The sequence below is a fragment of the Gouania willdenowi genome, chromosome 11, assembly GCF_900634775.1.
Source record: "Gouania willdenowi chromosome 11, fGouWil2.1, whole genome shotgun sequence".
Taxonomy (NCBI): domain Eukaryota; kingdom Metazoa; phylum Chordata; class Actinopteri; order Blenniiformes; family Gobiesocidae; genus Gouania; species Gouania willdenowi.
The window spans coordinates 10923667-10943420 of record NC_041054.1 but is presented as its reverse complement, the minus strand read 5'-3'; the positions used below and the strand labels follow the sequence as shown (position 1 = coordinate 10943420).

The following is a 19754-nucleotide window of genomic DNA, read 5'->3' as shown; positions in this document are numbered from 1 at the left end:
AAAAACAGTTACATTCTAATTCAAGAATGAAACACACACAGCTTTTGATGCTCGTAAATTAGCCTTGAATTACTAAATGTCCAGTTTAGCCTCGTTTGACTTTGTTTTCAATATGACTGAGCCTTGTATTCATACAGCTCTTGGACTCAGGAACAATCACAGGGATTTTGATGCATAATTTGAAAAAGTTATTGACCTTGATGTGAATCTGTAGTGATTACATTTGTTGTTTGTGAACATTTATTACCTCCATTAGCAAGCTAATGTGTGTAAATGACTGGACAAAAGCAGAAATCTCTTCTGTCATGAGTGAAGATCGAGTTTCCTTCATTGAAGCCAGATAACTGGCAACCCATCATTGTTAATGATTGTCTCATCAGGCAAATAATAGACTTACAGCAGACAAAGTTTCATATAATTTAATACATAATATAATTCTATTTGCTATGCTGTGATTATGCTTTGAATGAATACAGGTCATTTCGTAACAGAGTGATGGAAACTAATAAATACCCACTATTATAGACTATATGGACACCAAGGAATATATCAGCGTGACTTCTTATTAATACTTCTCTTGTTGTTGTCCTTGTATGAATTTTATAATGTTACATCAACATTTAGTCGGAATTTGTCATAATTTTATGTTTCACACATTTTATGGTTTTATAGACATTAGAGATATTTAGTCAGTATCAAAGCATTTTACTGGCCTGCCATAAAACAGGCAGAATTGTTGGAAGGGAAATGTAAGAACATCACATCATTGTACTCAATAATGATGATGAAAGTGGCTTCTTAAAGTTATTGAAGTTGCATTTTCTCGACAATTTACACAATTCTATTCCTAATAACTGCCATATACTGTGAACTTAGCCTGTGAAATTAGTGGCCTTTCCTACACATAAATAGTCTTTATGTCTACCATGTGCCTGTTTTTGGACAAAGTGTCCACAAAATGACCTTCAGGAAACATAGTTTGCCTCAAATATAATTGGGACATTGAGATGAGCAGCTGGACATTAAGTCCTTCTTATCCGGTTCATTTTTCACATTGATGCTAGCAATGTTTGTAAACTCTGCTACAAGGAGTGGATCTCAAATATAGTTATGTAACATGATGACGGACTGCAAATCCCAGCAGAGGACACACGTTCCTCTTGCCAGAGCACAAATGTGACTTCATAAACATTAAGGTCTTAGGATTCCAGCCTGCCAGTAATTTCTTCACCTTTTTGGCCTTTTGCTTATATTCTGGTCAGAGTTCAAAAGAAAAAAAAACCCACTATGTTCTCATGAAAATGGAAGACAGCTGCTTTGTGCTGCAACAGCTTCGTTTTTCCTCTTAAATTCAAAGCAATACTCAATAAAACAATATTCATCCACCAATATTCACCTAAAATAATAAAATGTATATTTTAGTGGGGTGGCAGTCACCCCAGTGGTATCTGTCATTGTGTCCTTGGGCAAGGCACTTCACCCACAATGCCTAGTATGAATGTAGGGTGTGAGGGAGTGTTGGTGGTCCGAAGGGCTGATGGCGCACTATGGCTGCCTTGTTTCTGTCAGTTTGCCCAAAGGCAGCTGTGACTACAACAGTGAAAGAATAATCCCTTAATTCTGTGAAGCGACTTTGAGTGTCTGTGATAAAGCGCTACATAAAAAAGAGTGCACCAGTCGAAGGTGAATAGTTTACAGATATAGACAGTATACAAAGACCATTTTGTGATGCATTGCATTTAAAAAAATCACTGAAGGCATTAGTTGCTGGTGCTGAACCAACCATATTAGCAGTTGTGTGATAAATATGTATCTATATAAGATTTTCTTCAAGATGACAAAATAATCTTCTGCTTGTTTTTTGTTATACTGGATAAAATGGTCCTTCCGTCCTGAGAGTAGTCAAAACATAATGTATTCTGAAAAAGGAACAAAAAGAATCAGACCTCTGTAGAAGCTCCAATCTTCTGTGACTAATCCCTGCCATTCAGTCCGAATGGAAATAACCAATCAGATTCCTTCACGTCTCAACTTTCCCATGCCCACCTCTGTCCCTCACTTCTGTGTGGACACGTCCCGCAAAAATATCGAGCACAAATGATCCAACTGAAGGGCCAGAAAAATTATTCAGAGGTTTCTATATTTCTGTTGAACAGAATGTTATTTGTTTTGCTTATGGTGGATTTATTTATATATAATATGTGTGTTCAAGATTGTGGAAGCATTGCTTTGGACGAAGCCCAGATGAAAGCATAAAAGTGGGGGAGGAGGGGGTGTTGCTAGCTGAAATCATACTAGCTTTCCAAGTTTGCAGACAGCAATAACCTATTGATTCATGTAAATAATTATATCATGGAATATGAATGTGGTATAAATGAGTTTTGCTACTGTTTAAGATTAGTCAAGCTAAACAAATGCAGCATATTTTAGTATTTTTAATAACATAATACCATGATTGAACAGATATTTGATAATTATTTTACAGTTTTAATTGTACAGCTGAAATCTGGGTTTTAATTCTATGTTGTTTCAGTTCTTACCATGATAAGATGTGTTCAACCATCTCATTGTTGCTCTCAAAGCTGTTAAAACTCTAGGACAGTGTCCTAGATGCATTAGGTGGTGTGGTGATGCAAACAGACGTGGCTGTGACTCAGCCTCAGCTGTGAGCTGCAGCTGAGCTAAAATAATGCAAACAGTCGCACGGAGCAATACGTGCACCTGACTCTGGATGATTTGACTCGATGTTGGAGGTTGCTGGAGTGTGCATGCATGCAGTGCACGCCTATGTGTTTGTAGAAAACAACAGATTGTGATGGGTAAACCTAGCTCTGCACATGTTTGACTGTGGGAAAGAAATGTATAGCAATGAGAGCTTTTGTGCACAGGCAGACCAAACAACATGAATACAACGTTCATTTGTCTTTCCTAAACAGTAGTTTGGGATGATGCATCAGCTGTTAATTTTAGTCCTCTGTGCGTTAGTGGACATTGCTGCTGAGAGCAGAATGGCCATGACTAATCTCTTCTAACTGTTTGCATTATTCTTCTTTCATCTTAGCCCAGAAATTTCATTAGCCTGAAGGGGCAGAGTTTGCTTTATAGTACGACATGCTTTCCCTTATCTAAGAGTCGTCAGCCAACTTAACTCATCAGAATTTTTTAAAGTAGTTTAAGATCAACATTGATATACATCCCACAACCCAGATCACAGAGATTTTTCATTTTTGTTCATTTAAATATTTTCAATACCCGTGGTTTGGTATTATATTTGCTCTGGAGAGACCCAGAGGATTGATTGTTAGATTATGTAATTATAATTCAAAAATATTATAACATAGTATGTTATTTCACTTCTGCACTTTCCACATAGCGGGCTTGAATGTTGTAATAGTGGCATATGTTGGATTTGGTTTTTGCTATACAAGATTATTGCACAAAAATGATTTAAACTTCAGTTATTAGGGTTAATTAAGCATGACCTATTAACAAACCATAAAAACAATCCCAAACTAGTAAATGGGTAAAAACTAAACGTACATCATCAGAGACAAGTTATATTAAAAAATGAAATAGCTTTATTTATAGGCACAGTACAGACAGAGATTAAAAAATATATATATATAAAAAAAAAACAGATTTCTAAGCACACAAAGCACTAACAGCAAGCACTGATTAAATTTAATGTCTCACAAAGCTAAGATTAATAATATGTTGGATTATATAAAAGTACATAAGAATTCTGAGAGAGGAGGGCTATTTCTGGATTGAATTGTGTAATGCCCGATCTTTCTCACAAGGACAAGAGAAAGCCTGCAGTGTTGAATCATGTGGAAGTCCTCGAGTCAGAAGCAGATAAAGACCAGATGGGGACGAATACGGTAATAACCCAGCAAACAGAAACTGTTTCATTTCATCTGCTGTCTTCTTCACAAACACAGCAAATGATGAAGTGTGCATCACTAAACCGTTTGCTGGAAAAGGGGGACTTAGCATAAACTGCATGCCTAAAAAAATTAGACAGGCCGCATGCAGAAAAAATACACTGAATCACTCCAAAAACACATAAAACAACATCAATAATAGACAAAGACCTCTGTTCTCTCCTGTATTAATGGTCATAATGCTGTAATGTGACCCTCAGATCAGATAATCACATATCTGTGGCCCTCAATGTGATTAAAGTTGCCGGTCTCTGTTGTAGATTAAAGGAGGTCATGACAAGGTTGACGGGAACAATCGCAGTTAATAACATAGTGATGAGTTGCTGTCATTCAGGATTTCCTTTTTAAACAACAGTCCTCTTTACTCTAAACATTATGTGGCAAAAGCTGTAATCCTGTTTTATTCCTCTGTTACAGGAAATTACAGGAAACAGAGACAATCAAAGGCAATCAAAGGATAACAAGAAAGTGACACATGTCATAACTGCTTCATACATGATAATGGAACTAAGATTATAGCTGCAAAGACAGGAATCTTCTTTTTAAGTGGTAAAATAACTGAAACATGCATATTAATGCTTCCCGTTTGGGTTTTTTGTTAAATGGGCTTCGACTTTTCAGCATGGTTTTGGTGCCATTTTTCCTGGAGTTTACAGTCACCACATTGCTACTTACCAACACACACACACGCACACACAAGGGGTACACAGACATAGAATCAGCGCAAACACTGCTGATAACATGAATAATTCTCTGCACAACAGGATTATACATATTAGCTGTCACCACCATGCTGTGCTGTGCTGTATACTGTTCGCCAGAAGTGTAGAGAGTACTAATATACGTTACTCAAGAAGAAGTACTGTTGCTTGATTGAAATTGTACTGAAGTACAAGTAAATCATACATGAAATACTCAGGTACAAGTAAAAAGCAGCTCAATTTAATAGTACTCAAAGTAAAAGTTACTAGTTACTTTCACCCCCCACGTTTATTTTTTAGTAATAAATCTTGCCACGGTTCCCTTGCATACAGTAAACATGTCATGTAGAAACTTAAAAAGGAAGAGACAAATTCTTGCACAATTGGAACTTTATGTTTAATCTGGTTGGTTGGCTTTGATGTGATGCATTTGATTGTTGTCTGGTCATTTCATCTTTTGTAGTTTCACAATGTCCGTTGATCATTTTAAAAGAAAAAATAATTTTATCAGTAACTGTTTTGTGTAGAAATGTCACAAATTACTTTACTTCTTTTAAAATATACTTAAGTACAAGCAAAAAGACTGATTTAGAAAACTACGTCCCCATAAAAGCAACTTAATTACAGTAACGTGAGTACTTGTAATCTGTTACTTTCACCTGTGCTGCTCGCAGTGCAGTTTAAGGTTGACATTGACAAAGGCAGAAAGTGGCAAATTTGAGCTTCATTTTTGAATCCAATGAATCTAATGTAATTCTGGTCAGCAGGCTCTTGTCTTTGGTTTGTTACAGAAGGTGAGAATGAACACTGTGAGCCAGATTTGAACATGCTGACTTGATTAAAAAAAAACCAATGCAAGAGTTTTTATGATGCTTATAAGAAAGTGAATCTCCGAATGCACTGGCGGAGGGGTTTATCTCTACAGACAGCCACAGTCTAGGCCTGAAGGCTCTGGTAAAACTCATTTTCTACCGAGTGAGTCACTCATTGTCAAAGTTTCCCTCCTCTTATCATCATTCCTGCTTCTGCTTCAGTCAGACTAATAATTTTCTACCTTAATTACTAATCATGCAGGGAATGGGTAATTTGGGGATGGGATGTTTTCTGAGGTACACCTGCTGATTTGTACCAGTGTACGTGTATCCTGAGAGGGAAGTGGGTTTGCGTTAAAGAGCAGAAATTGCTGAAAGGGGGCTTATCATAGAAAAGCCATTCAACTACTTGGTACTAAAAGCCACTGTCATGCATGCATCCATCCATCTGTCCAATTTCTATACCTACTTCCTCCTGCACGCATAGAATTAGTATTATATAGTCTGTTCAAAAAACCATGTTGGGAAACATAATGTTTTCATTTTCATTCAATATTTGCAAGAGGTGTAAAGAGCACTGATATATCCTACTCAAGTAGAAGTACTGTTAATTGATTAAAATTGTACTCAAGTACAAGTAAGTCATACATAAAATACTCAAGTACAAGTAGAAAGTAGCTCAATTAAATAGTACTCAAAGTAAAAGTTACTAGTTACTTTCACCCCCTCCATGTTTATTTTTGATAATTAATTTTGCCACAGTAAATGTCACGTATGAACTTAAAAAGGACAAGATGAAATCCTGCACAATTGAACAAAAAACACAAATGAATTCAATTCAAAATAAAATCAATTCTCAGAAAATAACCAGCACTCAATGCTGTTTTGGCACAGTGCTTTACGTTTAATCTGGCTATGATGTGATGTATTTGATTGTTGTCAAGTCATTTCATTTTTTTGTAGTTTCACAGTGTACGTTGATCATTTTAAAACAAAAAATAATAATTCACTCAGTAACGGTTGGGTATAGGAATGTAACGAATGACTTTACTTCTTTCAAAACATACTTAAGTACAAGTAAAATGACTGATTTAGAAATATACTCAAAAAATTACAAGTACCCATAAAAGCAACTCAATTACAGTAATGTGAGTACTGTTACTTTCACCTTTGATAATCAGTCAGTCAGCAGGTTAGAAAAAAGAAGAAAGGTTAGAAAGAACACTCTTGAAAAACTGTACAGGCATTTCCTCTCCATCTATACTGTAAAACATCCGCCCGCTCATATTTTGTCTTCTGATCCATCACCTCTTACACTCTCTCACATGCCCTGAGCAGTATCAGCCACTGCTTTGTTGCAGAGGACCTTTCCTTTCTTTCATTCTTTCTTGTTTTTTTTTTTTTCTTTATAGATCTTTGGTTCACAAAATCAATTTAGGAGAAGCATTTTCTCATGTTTGCTGATGGGCATGAAAAGATGGTCAGACAAGTGTAGTTCAAAGCTAACACGCCGGGTCTTGATTCACATTAAAGCTTATTCAGTGCTTTCTACATCACCTTGCCTGAGGCAGAGACAGAGTGAGGGCGAGTGAGTGACTTAAGGGAGAGATATTCATGAAGAGGGGGGGAAATAGGGCAAGTGTTATATGTGATAAAGAACGTCTATGGCTGGGACAAGCTAGTAAAACACACACACACAAAAATAGAATACTGGATTTCTAAAATAATATCACAGTAAACTGACGTCGTCAAACGCATTGCCACATCACATATCAGGATCCCCCTTTGTACCCTGCATGTATCCCAGCAGATGTTCTGAGGATCCAGAGCAGAACATCTGGAGCATCTTGTGTTTATGAGCTGCTGCATTACGAGCGCTCTTCCTGATTAAGGTTCTTGCCCAAGCTGGCTTGCATCCAACCTGGCAACCTTCCCACTCCTATTGACTCTGACAGCTACTGCACACAGGGGTGGGTAATATTCAATATAGATTTCACTAAACCATAGGGAAAATCTTTTACTCACTGTGTTGAAGGCCCCCCAGCAATTCCCATCAGGACCAGTATTGAATGAAAGGGGAAAGGCCGTCCTTATTTACTGGTGTTCCAGGAAGAAAATCCCTGCGGGCTAAAGCAGAGGTTCTCCAACTTTTTTGGCTCAAGTACCCCTTTTTTCTTATTTCTGAATCCAGGGGTACCCCCTATGTCTGACCACAACATTTCACACCTCTAGTATTTAGTGTCTCCTGAATAGATTTATATCTATAGTTTCTATTATTTCTTGTCATCTCATGCCTGGTGTGACCAAGACTGACTCTTGAATTTTCAGTTCATGTTGTAATCAAGATCATTTCTATTATCATTAAATTATAATTGTAATATAATAATAATATAATTATCATTGTAACTAAAAAACAAGCGTTATAATTCCCTATATTTTTATCTCTCCCTCTCTCTTCCCCCCTACAGTGTTGTTTTTCTGAAAAGCGCAGCAGAGGAAAATGTGAAATTTAACTGAATAAAACCTTGGGTTTTCTCACCTGCTTGAAAAGATGGGACAGAAGTAAGAAAACTAAGATGCAAGCAGAGCATTCAATTCCTAAATGATCAATGAAATTTAATATACATGGAATTTACTCTCATCAATCCTTGAGACATTGTTTAAGAGGTGATACACGTTCACTGTTACAGATATTACTGCAACTAATGTGAAACCCCAAGCGGTTGTGAGGTGGTCCTAACAGGAAGTTCTGTCCAGGTCCTGAGTGATGCTGTCGACTACATTTCACACTTCCCACATCAAGCACTAAAGTCCCCCTGACACTATTGGAGTAAAACTTTAGTTTGTCCAAGCTCACTGAGCTTTGCTGGTATTTCTAGGTCAAAACAAACATGTAATAAGTCTATATTTAAACCCTGTCAGCGTTGGAGGGTTATTCTTTATTTAGATAGAATAAATGTTAGCACCAGGAAGCAGACTTATTCTTGTTGTATGTCACTTTAATTATTGATATCTACGCCAGCATGCTACTGGTTAATGTTTAATGCTTTGAATTAGAAACAAGAATAAAGTCTATTTTTAGCTCCTCTGTAGAAAACAGCTTCTTCAAACCAACTCTACATTGATAACCAGTTTAATTTGAAAGATTTTAAAAAATCAAATTCCTTAATTTGTATTCTTTAAAAAAGAGGTTAATTTACTTTTAAAGCAAAAGAATGTAGTATTTACAGGTTTGGTACATATACATTCTGCATTAGTCTTTAGTAGACACACAAACTAAAATAATAATAGTGAAAAAAAGAATTATTATTATTTACATTTAAGTAAATTCAATCATCTATAAGTGTATATCTAATAAAAACAAAGCAGGTCAAAGCTGAGCTTCAAAACAACATTTTAGGTTATGCTGCCCTCATCAGACACAGTTGTGTAACTGTAACTATTACAAACAATGATGCTTAAATAGTTCTAGTTTAGCTTTAGAGCAATATTGTGAAATCATTTTTAGCATTACATCTTGAGTTTAATATATATATATATATATATATATATATATATATATATATATATATATATATATATATATTACAAAGAATTTTTTACATTTTTTGTGTATTATTGTAGTTATTTTGTTTTGGGGTTTTTTCCAACTTTGAATGGTGCATTTAGATTTTTTTTTCTGAGTTTGTACATGTAAATATACTTTACCTAATGCTGAAAGTATGTCCTTTTTGTTCTTTAACATGTTTTAGTTATGAAATTGCTTTAAAAATCAATATACATACTGTATAAAACACATACTGTAATGCCCCCATTAGTCCGCTAGAGGGAGACATACGCCCTTTAAAAACAATCTCTGAAGCTTTCCTCTGTCTGTTCAGACTGCATTGCCTGTTTTATTGATATAATACATTTAATATTTTGTAGAATGAAGATTAAACTAGATGTGACAATTATATTTCAAGCAAAACTATTTAGATTTTCTAAAACAGAGTCAAGGCTTCAAAGTTGGGTTGAAGTTTTGAAAATAATTTAGAAAAAGTGATGCTTTTTACCTGATTCAAAAAAAAAAAATACACCTATGAAGGAATTCTACAATGAATGTAGTAATGAGTTATATTACCTCTCTGTAAACCTTGGGATACTTTATCTTTTGAGAGTGGGTGTACAAAACATCTGGGTTAGCGAGGTTGAACATGTGTTTTTTAAGGCAAGGCAAGCCTTGTTGTTGACGTTTTCAGCAATAATTTCAGAAAAGTATAGCTGCCTCACTTTGAACAAGCCATCATTGAAACTTTACTCAGACTTATTTTGTACAGCTCTAGATGAATTTGGATTTTTGTTCTCTATTCACGCTCAGCTCTTCCACAATCAGATTTCAAATTCTGCATTATCTCAGTCCTCCTCCAAGGTGTTTTCTGTGTGTTTGGTTTTCTCTTCGTTTTGATTGGAGCCATCAAATCTATGACATTACATACTTTTGTATTAAACTCATCCAAGGCTCAAAGACTGTTTGCACATTTGTAATGTTTTCTTTCATGGACACTAAAACTGATGGCTTACAAATGTTTGAAAAAGACTGTTTAAGAGTTGACTGTAGCAGTAAATGGTGCAAACTGTAAAATCTATCAAAAGCTTCTGTATAGTCAGCTAAAAATTGGAAAATTTTAAAAAGAAATTGTAACTTTTTTGGGGTGTCATTTAATTCAGTGTGAAATCGCCCCACGATTGAGAGAATGTGTCTGTTATATGATGGACTGCGGTAAATAGTTTAATAAAACAACTGGTGGTGTGCATGTCAAAACCACATGAGCATGAAATGGCATTGGGATAGGAAATGATGAAAAGGAATGAAATGATGATCCTGTATTACAAAGGATGTGTCAGCAAGACCCCCTTACAATACAGATGAATCATGAATGTGTGTGTGTGAAACCTTGTGGATCAGACACGCACAGGGCCTTTGATTCAGAATGAGGCACAGCAGCCTCAGTGGAATACACTGTGACAGACCCTCTGCCAAACAAGAAAAGATGTATGTACGCAAACCCCAAGGGCTGGTGTTCTGTATTTTTATAACTGTACTCACATTTTTCCCTTTGTTCTTTTTGCTTTGTCACATAACTCCCACACACCATTGCAGTCTGCAAAGCTAACTGTTTTTTTTTTTTTTCCTGACATGTGAGCACGCGCACACATTCACACACTGTTTTTCCTTCATCTTTCATGCCTTGAGTGCTAATGTTATCTAATTTTTGAGTGTGAATTCCTGCACTTTCTTCTCACTCACTCAGTCAGTCTTAGTGCTCATATACTTTCTCTGTGGTGGGACAATTAGTGAGAAATGCACATTCTCTGCATGAAATAAGCCAAAAACACAAATCTTAGAACCACATGACATCAAGAAAACTTCCCTCGTCACCTGATATGAAAGGAAATAGCTCTCTGTGTACTACAGTGTACTCCAGATGTTCGGCCTGTACATGAATGCAACCTTTTGACACACAACATGACAGTGACACCTAATTAGTTGGACTAATGGCACTTTCATTACATACCTTAACGTGATTAATACAGTAACCTTCATGTGTTGCAGGCAGCAGCATGATTAATTCCCATCACAGTTTGCCAACATGTTTTCTTAATGCAGATGTTTCCATATTCTGACATATTTAACATGGGAACTATGCATTATTTATGTTATGTTGAAATATTGATTTCCATTCTAACTAAACTGATATTCTGCTCCAATATGCCATTTAAAATCATATAATATATATATATATATATATATATAAAAATTCACGGTGGACCCATAGCTAGTTTTCACTTATTTTCAAACTCATTGAAGATGATCTGAGTCTGGGTCGACTGGAGATGTTATTGGTAATATTGTTTTTTACTGACCTCTCATACTCTTGATCTAACTGTAGCATGTCTGTCCCAAAAAAAAAAACTGTGCATCGTGCACAACATTTGTGGAGGTTGTGCTATGTTTATTGATCAGCACTCAGAGCACTCTGGACAAAGAACAATAAGCACCTCATGCATTTTGCATGAGACTTTATAATTCTCATGATTGATTTATTTTATGTGTTTGGAAATTCAAAGCAGATCATCGATAACAGTCTGCGGTTGGAGCTGCAATGCATCACACTCAGACATGGCAAAACAGGGAAGTTTGGAAGTCTTAGTAATCACGCTTAATAACTAACTGGTGATCTGATTGAGCGCATTAAAAAAAAAGCCTTGAAAATGCAGGCGATCTGTCGTCAGAGTGGACTGGGACAGTCAAAAGCAAAGACTTCAACAACCCTTCTGACAACTGTAATCTGTGAACTCACAGGAAACAGCTGATCAGCTGACGTAACTGCTCAGTGTTTGGTGTTAACATATATGGACCACATAGCATTTACAAGTTGGACAATGATCTGCATTCCGACTTTGTAGAAAATTGCAAGTCATGCATAGAATAAATCGTGAAATTATTCAATTATGACGGCTCTTATGAGACGTAAAACCACAATCCAAAACCACACATTTACTGCTATTAACAGTCTAATAACCCCCAACCCTTCCAAAAAACCTTTCTTTGGAAACTAGAGCACATTACTCTACTACAACAACCATTTTATTCTTGGCTATTGTACTGTAATACCCTGGCTGCTCACCAAGCCATACTTTACCATCTAGGATAACTCTGTCTTTAAGAAAAGAACCATTGAATACAACAAGCTCCTGGGCCTCTCCAAAGAAATGGGATATAAAAGGGTAGAATAGCATATTACCAGCTTTAAAAGCTTTTTTTTTTGGTCTCAAAAAGGTTCCCTGTGGCAAGTAATGAGTAAAATGAAAAGTAATAACAGGAATAGGGGAAAGGTCTGACCATTGCCCCTGGCAGTAGTATTAGGTAGCTGAATCAAAAGATGAGAGTTTACAGGACAAGATGCTTTGACGGCAATTTTCTACGAAGAGACCACACCAATATACAAAACAAAAGCTTCACGCTTCAATAATTTGATTTATTTACACAAATTATTAGTATCATTATTGTTGTTGATGAGATTTTGTGTTAATGTTGCCCTCAGTGTACTAACATGATTGCGTATTATTGCACAAAATCCCCCTGTACACTTCCAAATATGAATTTCATTTCTTTCTCTCCTCACCTGCAAAAACATTCTTCTTTTTATGCATTCTCCACAATCCACCAAAGTGCTATGAAAATTGAACACCAATGTTGCATTCTTGAGCAGATTGTGAATAACAAAGAGGTCTGACTTCCCTGGCACTCACTGGCTAATGTTCAATGGAAATGACAAAGGATGGTGATTAACATGGGAGCCATATTGTATCCTTAATGATTCCTGAGTTTCTCTTCCCTCAAATTGGCCCATGCAAAAGCAGATGGCCCCATGGGTAAAAACAGTGGCAAACACAAAAGACTCTGTGACAATGTTGAAAACTGCATTTGTGAATCAGTTTTTTTTGCATTTGTCTCACAGGCGATTGCTTTGGAAAAAAAACATATTTGTAGCCAGTGAGTTTTTGTTTAATGTTTCTGTTTTTGTGCGTGTTCTGCGCTGCACTAATGTGACTCAGGGCTTTATCAACACCCTGACCCAATATGTGATAAGAGGGTACAAAGGATGAATGAATAAACCATAGTACAGTAGATAAAACAAGGTGAAAATGTATTCAGTTGACGAGCAGAGTTGCCTGGCAACAAATTTCTGCCTTTGATTGAGTTGGCCTTCATCATTTTGCAGTAATAAGATGACGCTTTTTGGTACCTCAGGATGAAAGTTGCTTTGTTGAGATGAAACACACACACATCCACACATAGAGTTCATTTCAAATGTTTATTTGCCCAATCATGTATGTTACTGAAACTGCAGGAAACTGTTACACCCTAACAACATGGACAGACACAGGGAGAACCTGTAAACCACCACTTAGCATCATGTTTGTTAATGTTGCGTTCAAATTCAAGTATTTTGTATTGTTAGGCACAAATGTGCAGTTTTTTATAATGTAAGGGAAAAGATAATCATCTTTAAGACACAAAATGTGGAAGAAGATTTGGGACATTGCGCCAAAACATCACATAAAAGTTCATCTCTCTCTCCTTTGTTGATGTGTTTTGTTCTTCTACAACTGGCGTTTGGCCTCCAGCATTTTGATGCATTGCCACCACTGGTTGAAATAGGAATTTGCATTGCAGAACTTGACCGACACATAAAGCCTGTGACCTGGTAATTTGAAAATTATCAGGTAATTTTGACAGTAATTTATCATGTCAAATTAGTATCCACAGGAATTACATCCTCAAATGCAGTTGAGATTTGGCTGCACAAAATTTTACCTGTGCAGCCAATTGAAAACCGTACAGGCCTCAGAGAGAACATGCAGTCTCCACACAGATAGGGCTAGGACTCATGAAACTAAATTGTAAACTAAAACCCACACTGATAATTCATTTATGTAGCTTTGTTGCACTTTCCCACTGCAATGTTCCCCCTAGCTCCTTCTGCCATCCTCAGGCCAGCTGGGAGGCGGATCCCTCTGGCGCCGCTCCAAGGTCGTTTCCACTTCACTCGCTCCATGTTCGCGCTGTATCTGTGGGGAAAACTAAGCCACTGAACGGTGCTCACTGTGAGGAAAAGCCGGGATTTGACACAAATATCTACTTTGCAGTGGAATGTTATGTCAACCCTCTGCTTGAGGATGTCAAAAAAGTGTCTGACATCAAGTGACTCACCAGTGTCACGGAGCGTTTTCATCTTACTGTAAATAATGACTGATATAATCAAATAGTTTGAACCATTCATCATTTGGAGTGAATGGGTTTGTAACTGCATTATAATAACTAAACAGCTGACTATTGTCCTGCTCAGGGTGTACCAGCACCAGATTACCCAAACAACCCTGTACAGGATGATGGCATACAGTGAATAAACCCTAATTCTCATCAATAGAGAACATGTTATGGGGCAACCTTTCACGCAAAATGCTAAGCTAACTAAGCTAAGGGCTAAATTAACTGAGAAGCAGAGAAGACAACAGTGTGCAGGTTTGCAGAGCGTAAATCAAAGATATCTGGAATGTTTGATTCCTAATTAGTTATTCCTCGCTTCCTGCAGATTGAATAAATAATAAAGCAAAAGTGCAGTCATCACTGTTATTCAGGGGTGACATCAAACTTTTATCAGCATGTCAGTAAAAGTAAATGGACACCCGTAATTTATCTTTACTTCCTGCATGTCTGTGTTTATAGCTGTGTTGCCATTACCCTTGGAAATGCACAAAATCTAAATAGTGCAATAAAAACTAGTAATGGAAACACCTGAATAACACTCAAATATTGCAAAATTTTTTTACGCTTTCATGAGGAGGAATTTCAGACGTTTCAATATAGAAATGTGTCATAAAAGCGCTATGGAAAAACACTTTCTCCGCAATTGTGACGTACCTGGTCACATGACCAGGTCTCTCCGAGAAAACATGGCGTGGTACGTGTAAACAGAAGATGAGACCGGGACTTTACTTAGAATTATACTTGAAAATGATTGCTACCACATTAGACGTGAAACAACAAAGAAATAACACAATACGTTCAAAGCGCAATTATACTTTGTCGACATTTACAAATATTGCTTTTATTTTGCAAAAATCTGTAATGGAAACCCAGCTTGAGATGAATGTTTAGTAGCAACAGATGTAGCCTACGGTAACATTTTATAGCACTGTTAAAAGTAGAATTAACTTTTTGTTGTACAATAGTTTAAGCAATCTTCTTGGGTTTTTTGTTACACAGTCCTTAAAATAACTAATTCATCCCTTGCCTCAAGGTCAAAGCAGCTTTTCATGCTGAATTATTGTCATTGTTCTTGTTAAAGTGTCTCAGAGGAGGAGGCAAGGACCAGATAAAAGCTTAAACTGAATGTTAGATCTGATCATTCTTTGCTGTTGAGACTTCCTTTCAGTCATAACTGTCAGACTCCAGCATCTGATGGTTGCTAAAGAAAGAAGCACTGCTCCCTCCTATATTCGCTGCGATTGAGTTGAAAAGTTTGTAGAGAATCTGGCATGTCTCTGCAGGGATTACATAAAACTGGAAAGCAGGCTGTCAGTTTCCAAGGCAACTGTTTTTTTTTTCCCTTTCATTTTTTTTTTTTTTGTGGCTTTTCTCCTTTTTTTCCATTTCCTCTCTGTCCCATTAGTTTTGTAAATTGTTACTTCTCAGTTCGCATTGGTAATGGGTGATTAACTTTCAAATGGTACAAGGCTACAACCTGGGCGACAACTAAAAAAAAAAAAAAAAAAAAAAAAAAAGCAGTAATAGTAGATGTTTTGGGAATACTGATGTGTGAAACAAATGATGTAATAAAAGGTAAAAGGAGTGAGGGGAGGTTTAACTATTGAGGTGCATTTATATTTATGTGTGGTTCCCACTGCAGGCATTTAGATTATTACTTGCAAAACAATGCTGTTTGATTAATACTGGAGTTGTTTTTTACCTGCCAACGAATGAATGGAAAACACCAGTAAAGATGTGTTTTTAATTCATTCCACTGATTCAGCCAGTCATCATGTTGTATCTCTTGGTATTGTTTCATCCACTGTTTAGCCACTTCAATATGCAGTGAAGTCCATATTTTTCTGTGCACCCACACAGTTTCAAACCACAGCATGTTGTGTTCAGTCTAAATTATTTATTTTATTTATTTATTTATTAAACAGACATTCTTCAATTTCTATATGGATAGAGAAATAGTCAGTGTCAGCAGCACCACCAAAATAATAATTCACAAGAGTCAAAATCAAACCATCCCAATTTCCCTGAGCTTCACTGTAGGAACACAGCTTTAATACACCTGAGAGAGATGACCCGATTAGTTGCAGCTGGGAGACACAGGTGAGTTGAGTGATAATGGATTCTACTCCTTTTGGTGAATGAGGTGTGTTTAAAAAGGCCTAGGCTTTGTTTCTAATATTTTTATACTGCTAAAATAGCATCTCGCTCACAAGACAGATATAATAGAAACTTAAAAGAATACAGTTGGCTCCCTCTTTTTAATCAAACCCTAGCTACAATTTGTGAGTGCTGCTTTTGAATAGAAAACCTTATTAGATTACATATACATACCTCATTATCATTGATCAGAGCTGAGCGGTGCCCAAATAAAGGCACTGAAAAAAAAAATGCTGGTTATATAAGCTTATTTTTAGCATGTGCAAAGAAAAGAAAAGGAGAGCAGGCTGGTCAGTGATGCTGAATCTAGGGTGTAGAATCCAGTATGCTCAGATTCAAGATCACACATGATTTGATAGTGAAGAAAACCAGAGTAATCTGAGAAAATCCATGCAGGCCCAGGAAAAGGGATATATGTATATATATATATATATATATATATATATATATACACTTAATTAATCTCCAAGTGAGACATTCAACAAACTATCGCTTTAAGGCCAAAAAATGCGAGCAAGTGCTGAAGCATGCACTCTCTGTTGTTGCTCATTTATGTTTTCGTTCAATGTTGCTTAAGTCCCAAAGCTCCCTATAACAGCAGCTAGAATCAAAGTGCTTTGTCCACCTCTCACTCCTCCCATGGTTGAATCAAGGGCTCAACTATAATCAGCCATAGCTAATTAGGCAGCTTATAAAATTTTCATTGAGCCATTGAGTCCTCTGCAAGTGTGACAAGCATCCATATCGAACGCTTATCGATAGCAGCTGCGGATGCTTCCATCCTCTTGTTTCTGGATGATGGTCCTTCAGTCAGTGAGGGTAATGATGGGGTCCTCATAGCCTGGGGCGGAAGTTATATGTGTGTGTGTTTGTGTGTGTGTTGGAAAAAGCTTCAGGGATCTGGTTTCTCTTCAGAATGATTCACTATCTTTCAGTGACTCTTGAGTTAAATGCAATTTGACTGCTGTAAAGCATTATTCTGATTTGCCTCTCAAGTGATTCTATGCTGGGCGCAGAAAAAAACCTTCACGTCATCTTCTCAACTCAACACAGCTTTACAAACAACACTTGTATGTTATGGTAGCTGCTGTTGTAAGGAATCCGTGTATCATTCCTTCTTCATTATGTAACAAAAACATGAAAAACAAAAAAACACTAATTATTTGATATTTGTTTCGTTAGCTCTGCAACACTTAGGAGTCTCTAAATCCTCCGAATTGTCCGTGAGGAGGTTCTGTGCCCCACACCAGCTAAAGCGAAAAGGACACGTTTCGGATGCACAGTTGGAAGCAGCGATCTTGTCATGCCGAACTGCCGTTAGCATAGCCGTTAGCGTCGGATGAGAGTACACTTCCGGTTCACGTACTTTGGCCAATCGGTAATGGAGAAAACGAATAAAGGTGTTCGTTTTTCATTCCTTTGTTTATTCACGTGTATCTTGGCAGCAATAATTTTTAAGTATAATGCTAAGAAATGTCTCGGTCTCCTCTTCTGTTTACAGGTACGCACCATGTTTTCTCGGAGAGAAGTGGTCATGTGACCAGGTACAACGCGTTCTGTGACCGTGTGTTTGCGGAAAAAGTGTTTCCATAACGCTATTGCGACCCATTTCAATATCGAAACGTCTAAAATTCCCCCTCATGGAAGCGTAAAAACTTTTTTTTCCAATATTTAAGTTTTTTTCAAAATTCAGGTGTTTCCATTACCAGTTTTTGTTGCGCTATTTAGATTTTACGCATTTCCAAGATAATGGAAACACAGCTAGAGAGGCTTTTGAGGGGAACAAAAAATAGGAGGGGTTTAGTGCAGGACATGAGAGAAGTAGACAAGAGGAGGTGGGTTTGTGTTGCTCTTCACAGCATCTTGCTAATGAGGAGGATCGTTATGTCCTCCCCTCAGGCAGTGGAGGCAGACAGAGTGGGTGTGGGCACAAGTACGTTTCACTCTGTATGTGGTCATGTGTGTGCAGCAGCAGATGGTAAGAGACCCTTTGAAAGACATTGTCTCATTGTGTTGACATGGGTTACACAGTACAGTCTGGTATATATTCAGCACTCACTCACTCCCAGCACGCTCCACCTGACACACAGTGTATAAATAACTGTCTAAAGTGTGTGGACTCCAACACCTGGCACTAGCACGAGTGTAACGCTCGGAACCCATTCGTGATTACCATTGTAGATCATGCACAGCTCCACAAAGAAAAACTTGCAATCATCTGTGATTCTTATTTCTCTTCCTGCTCCCACACACACACACACACACACACACATGGAAACACACACACTCCCACCATCCTTTCCCCCTCTCCTTTCTCTTCTCTCATCCAGTTCCCTCCTCCCTTACTCAGAAGCAGTGGTATGCTCCAATCATCTTAGCTCACAGTCTTTCTCTCTCTGCTGTCAGCCTTAGCAGTCTCCTCCACACTGATGCAGCTACAATCCATAAGTACATGTGCACATTTTGAGAATGCCAGGTGGATGCGTTTGAAAAGCACTGAATTGGATTGAGTGGAATATAGCGCACACCGAATCTGCTTGACAATGTGCGCATGAGTGTCTCTGGAGCATCTTTTCAATGGAGGGGAAGTGTGTGGACTGAGAGTCTTTACAAAGATGCATGGTGGGCAGGTGTCGTGATCGCTGGAGTTTTTTAGTATACTATCGTGCCGCTCTCCTCGTTTTGTCTTACTATAATCTGCTGATCCTGTTGGGGAAAAGCATCCAGCTGGGATGTCTACCTCTCCTGGTGCAAGAGACCAGAGCCAAAGGAACTCTTGTAAGTTATTATTTCTGTTTAAACCACTGACTGGTGATATATGCTTGTTTACATATGCTGAACGTGTGCGTCGTAAAGCTTTTGCTTTGAAACAGAGATTCACTGTTGGACAAGAGACCAAATTCCAGACAATGAAACATTCTGGTGAAAAAAATACACTCAATGCTATTACAATTGTTTGATATTTCATAGTATGCACTTAGACATAAATACTAAGAGCTCAACATCTGTTGTAAAATAATCACTGCAATAGGGCTGTAGTGTGTTTACATGCAAGAGAAAACTCATAGCTGTGTGTGCGACGTGCATACGTGTGTGTGTGTGTGTGTGTGTGTGTGGTGGGGGGGGGGTTTATGCAAGATAGTGTGTATGTCTTCTCTAGAGTGCCCCCAGCTGTCTAATCTAATGTAAAGGTGCTGTACATGGATCAATAAGCAGGCGAGTGTGATGGTTTCACTGGTAAAGATGAGTAGATATAATTTCCTTACAGTCAATGAGTGTTGTATTTATTTGCACAGCAGAGAGGAAAATAGGTTTTTACTAC

At 37.4% G+C, this 19754-nt stretch overlaps 1 protein-coding gene across 4 annotated transcripts in view; it reads left to right on the top strand.

The window, feature by feature from the left end:
- dtnbp1b (dystrobrevin binding protein 1b) overlaps positions 1 to 19754 on the top strand; it is an 82980-nt gene that overhangs the window by 27216 nt on the left and 36010 nt on the right. For 2 of the 4 annotated variants that reach the window (XM_028460941.1, XM_028460940.1), the window contains exon 1: positions 18786 to 19210. The exons of 1 other annotated variant lie outside the window; for it this stretch is intronic. In XM_028460941.1, coding sequence (XP_028316742.1) covers positions 19165 to 19210 — 46 coding nt within the window. In that variant the 5' untranslated portion in view covers positions 18786 to 19164. Of the gene's footprint in view, positions 1 to 3800; positions 3882 to 18785; positions 19211 to 19754 lie in introns of those variants that run through there. One more of the 4 variants, XM_028460944.1, reaches the window with a different exon arrangement.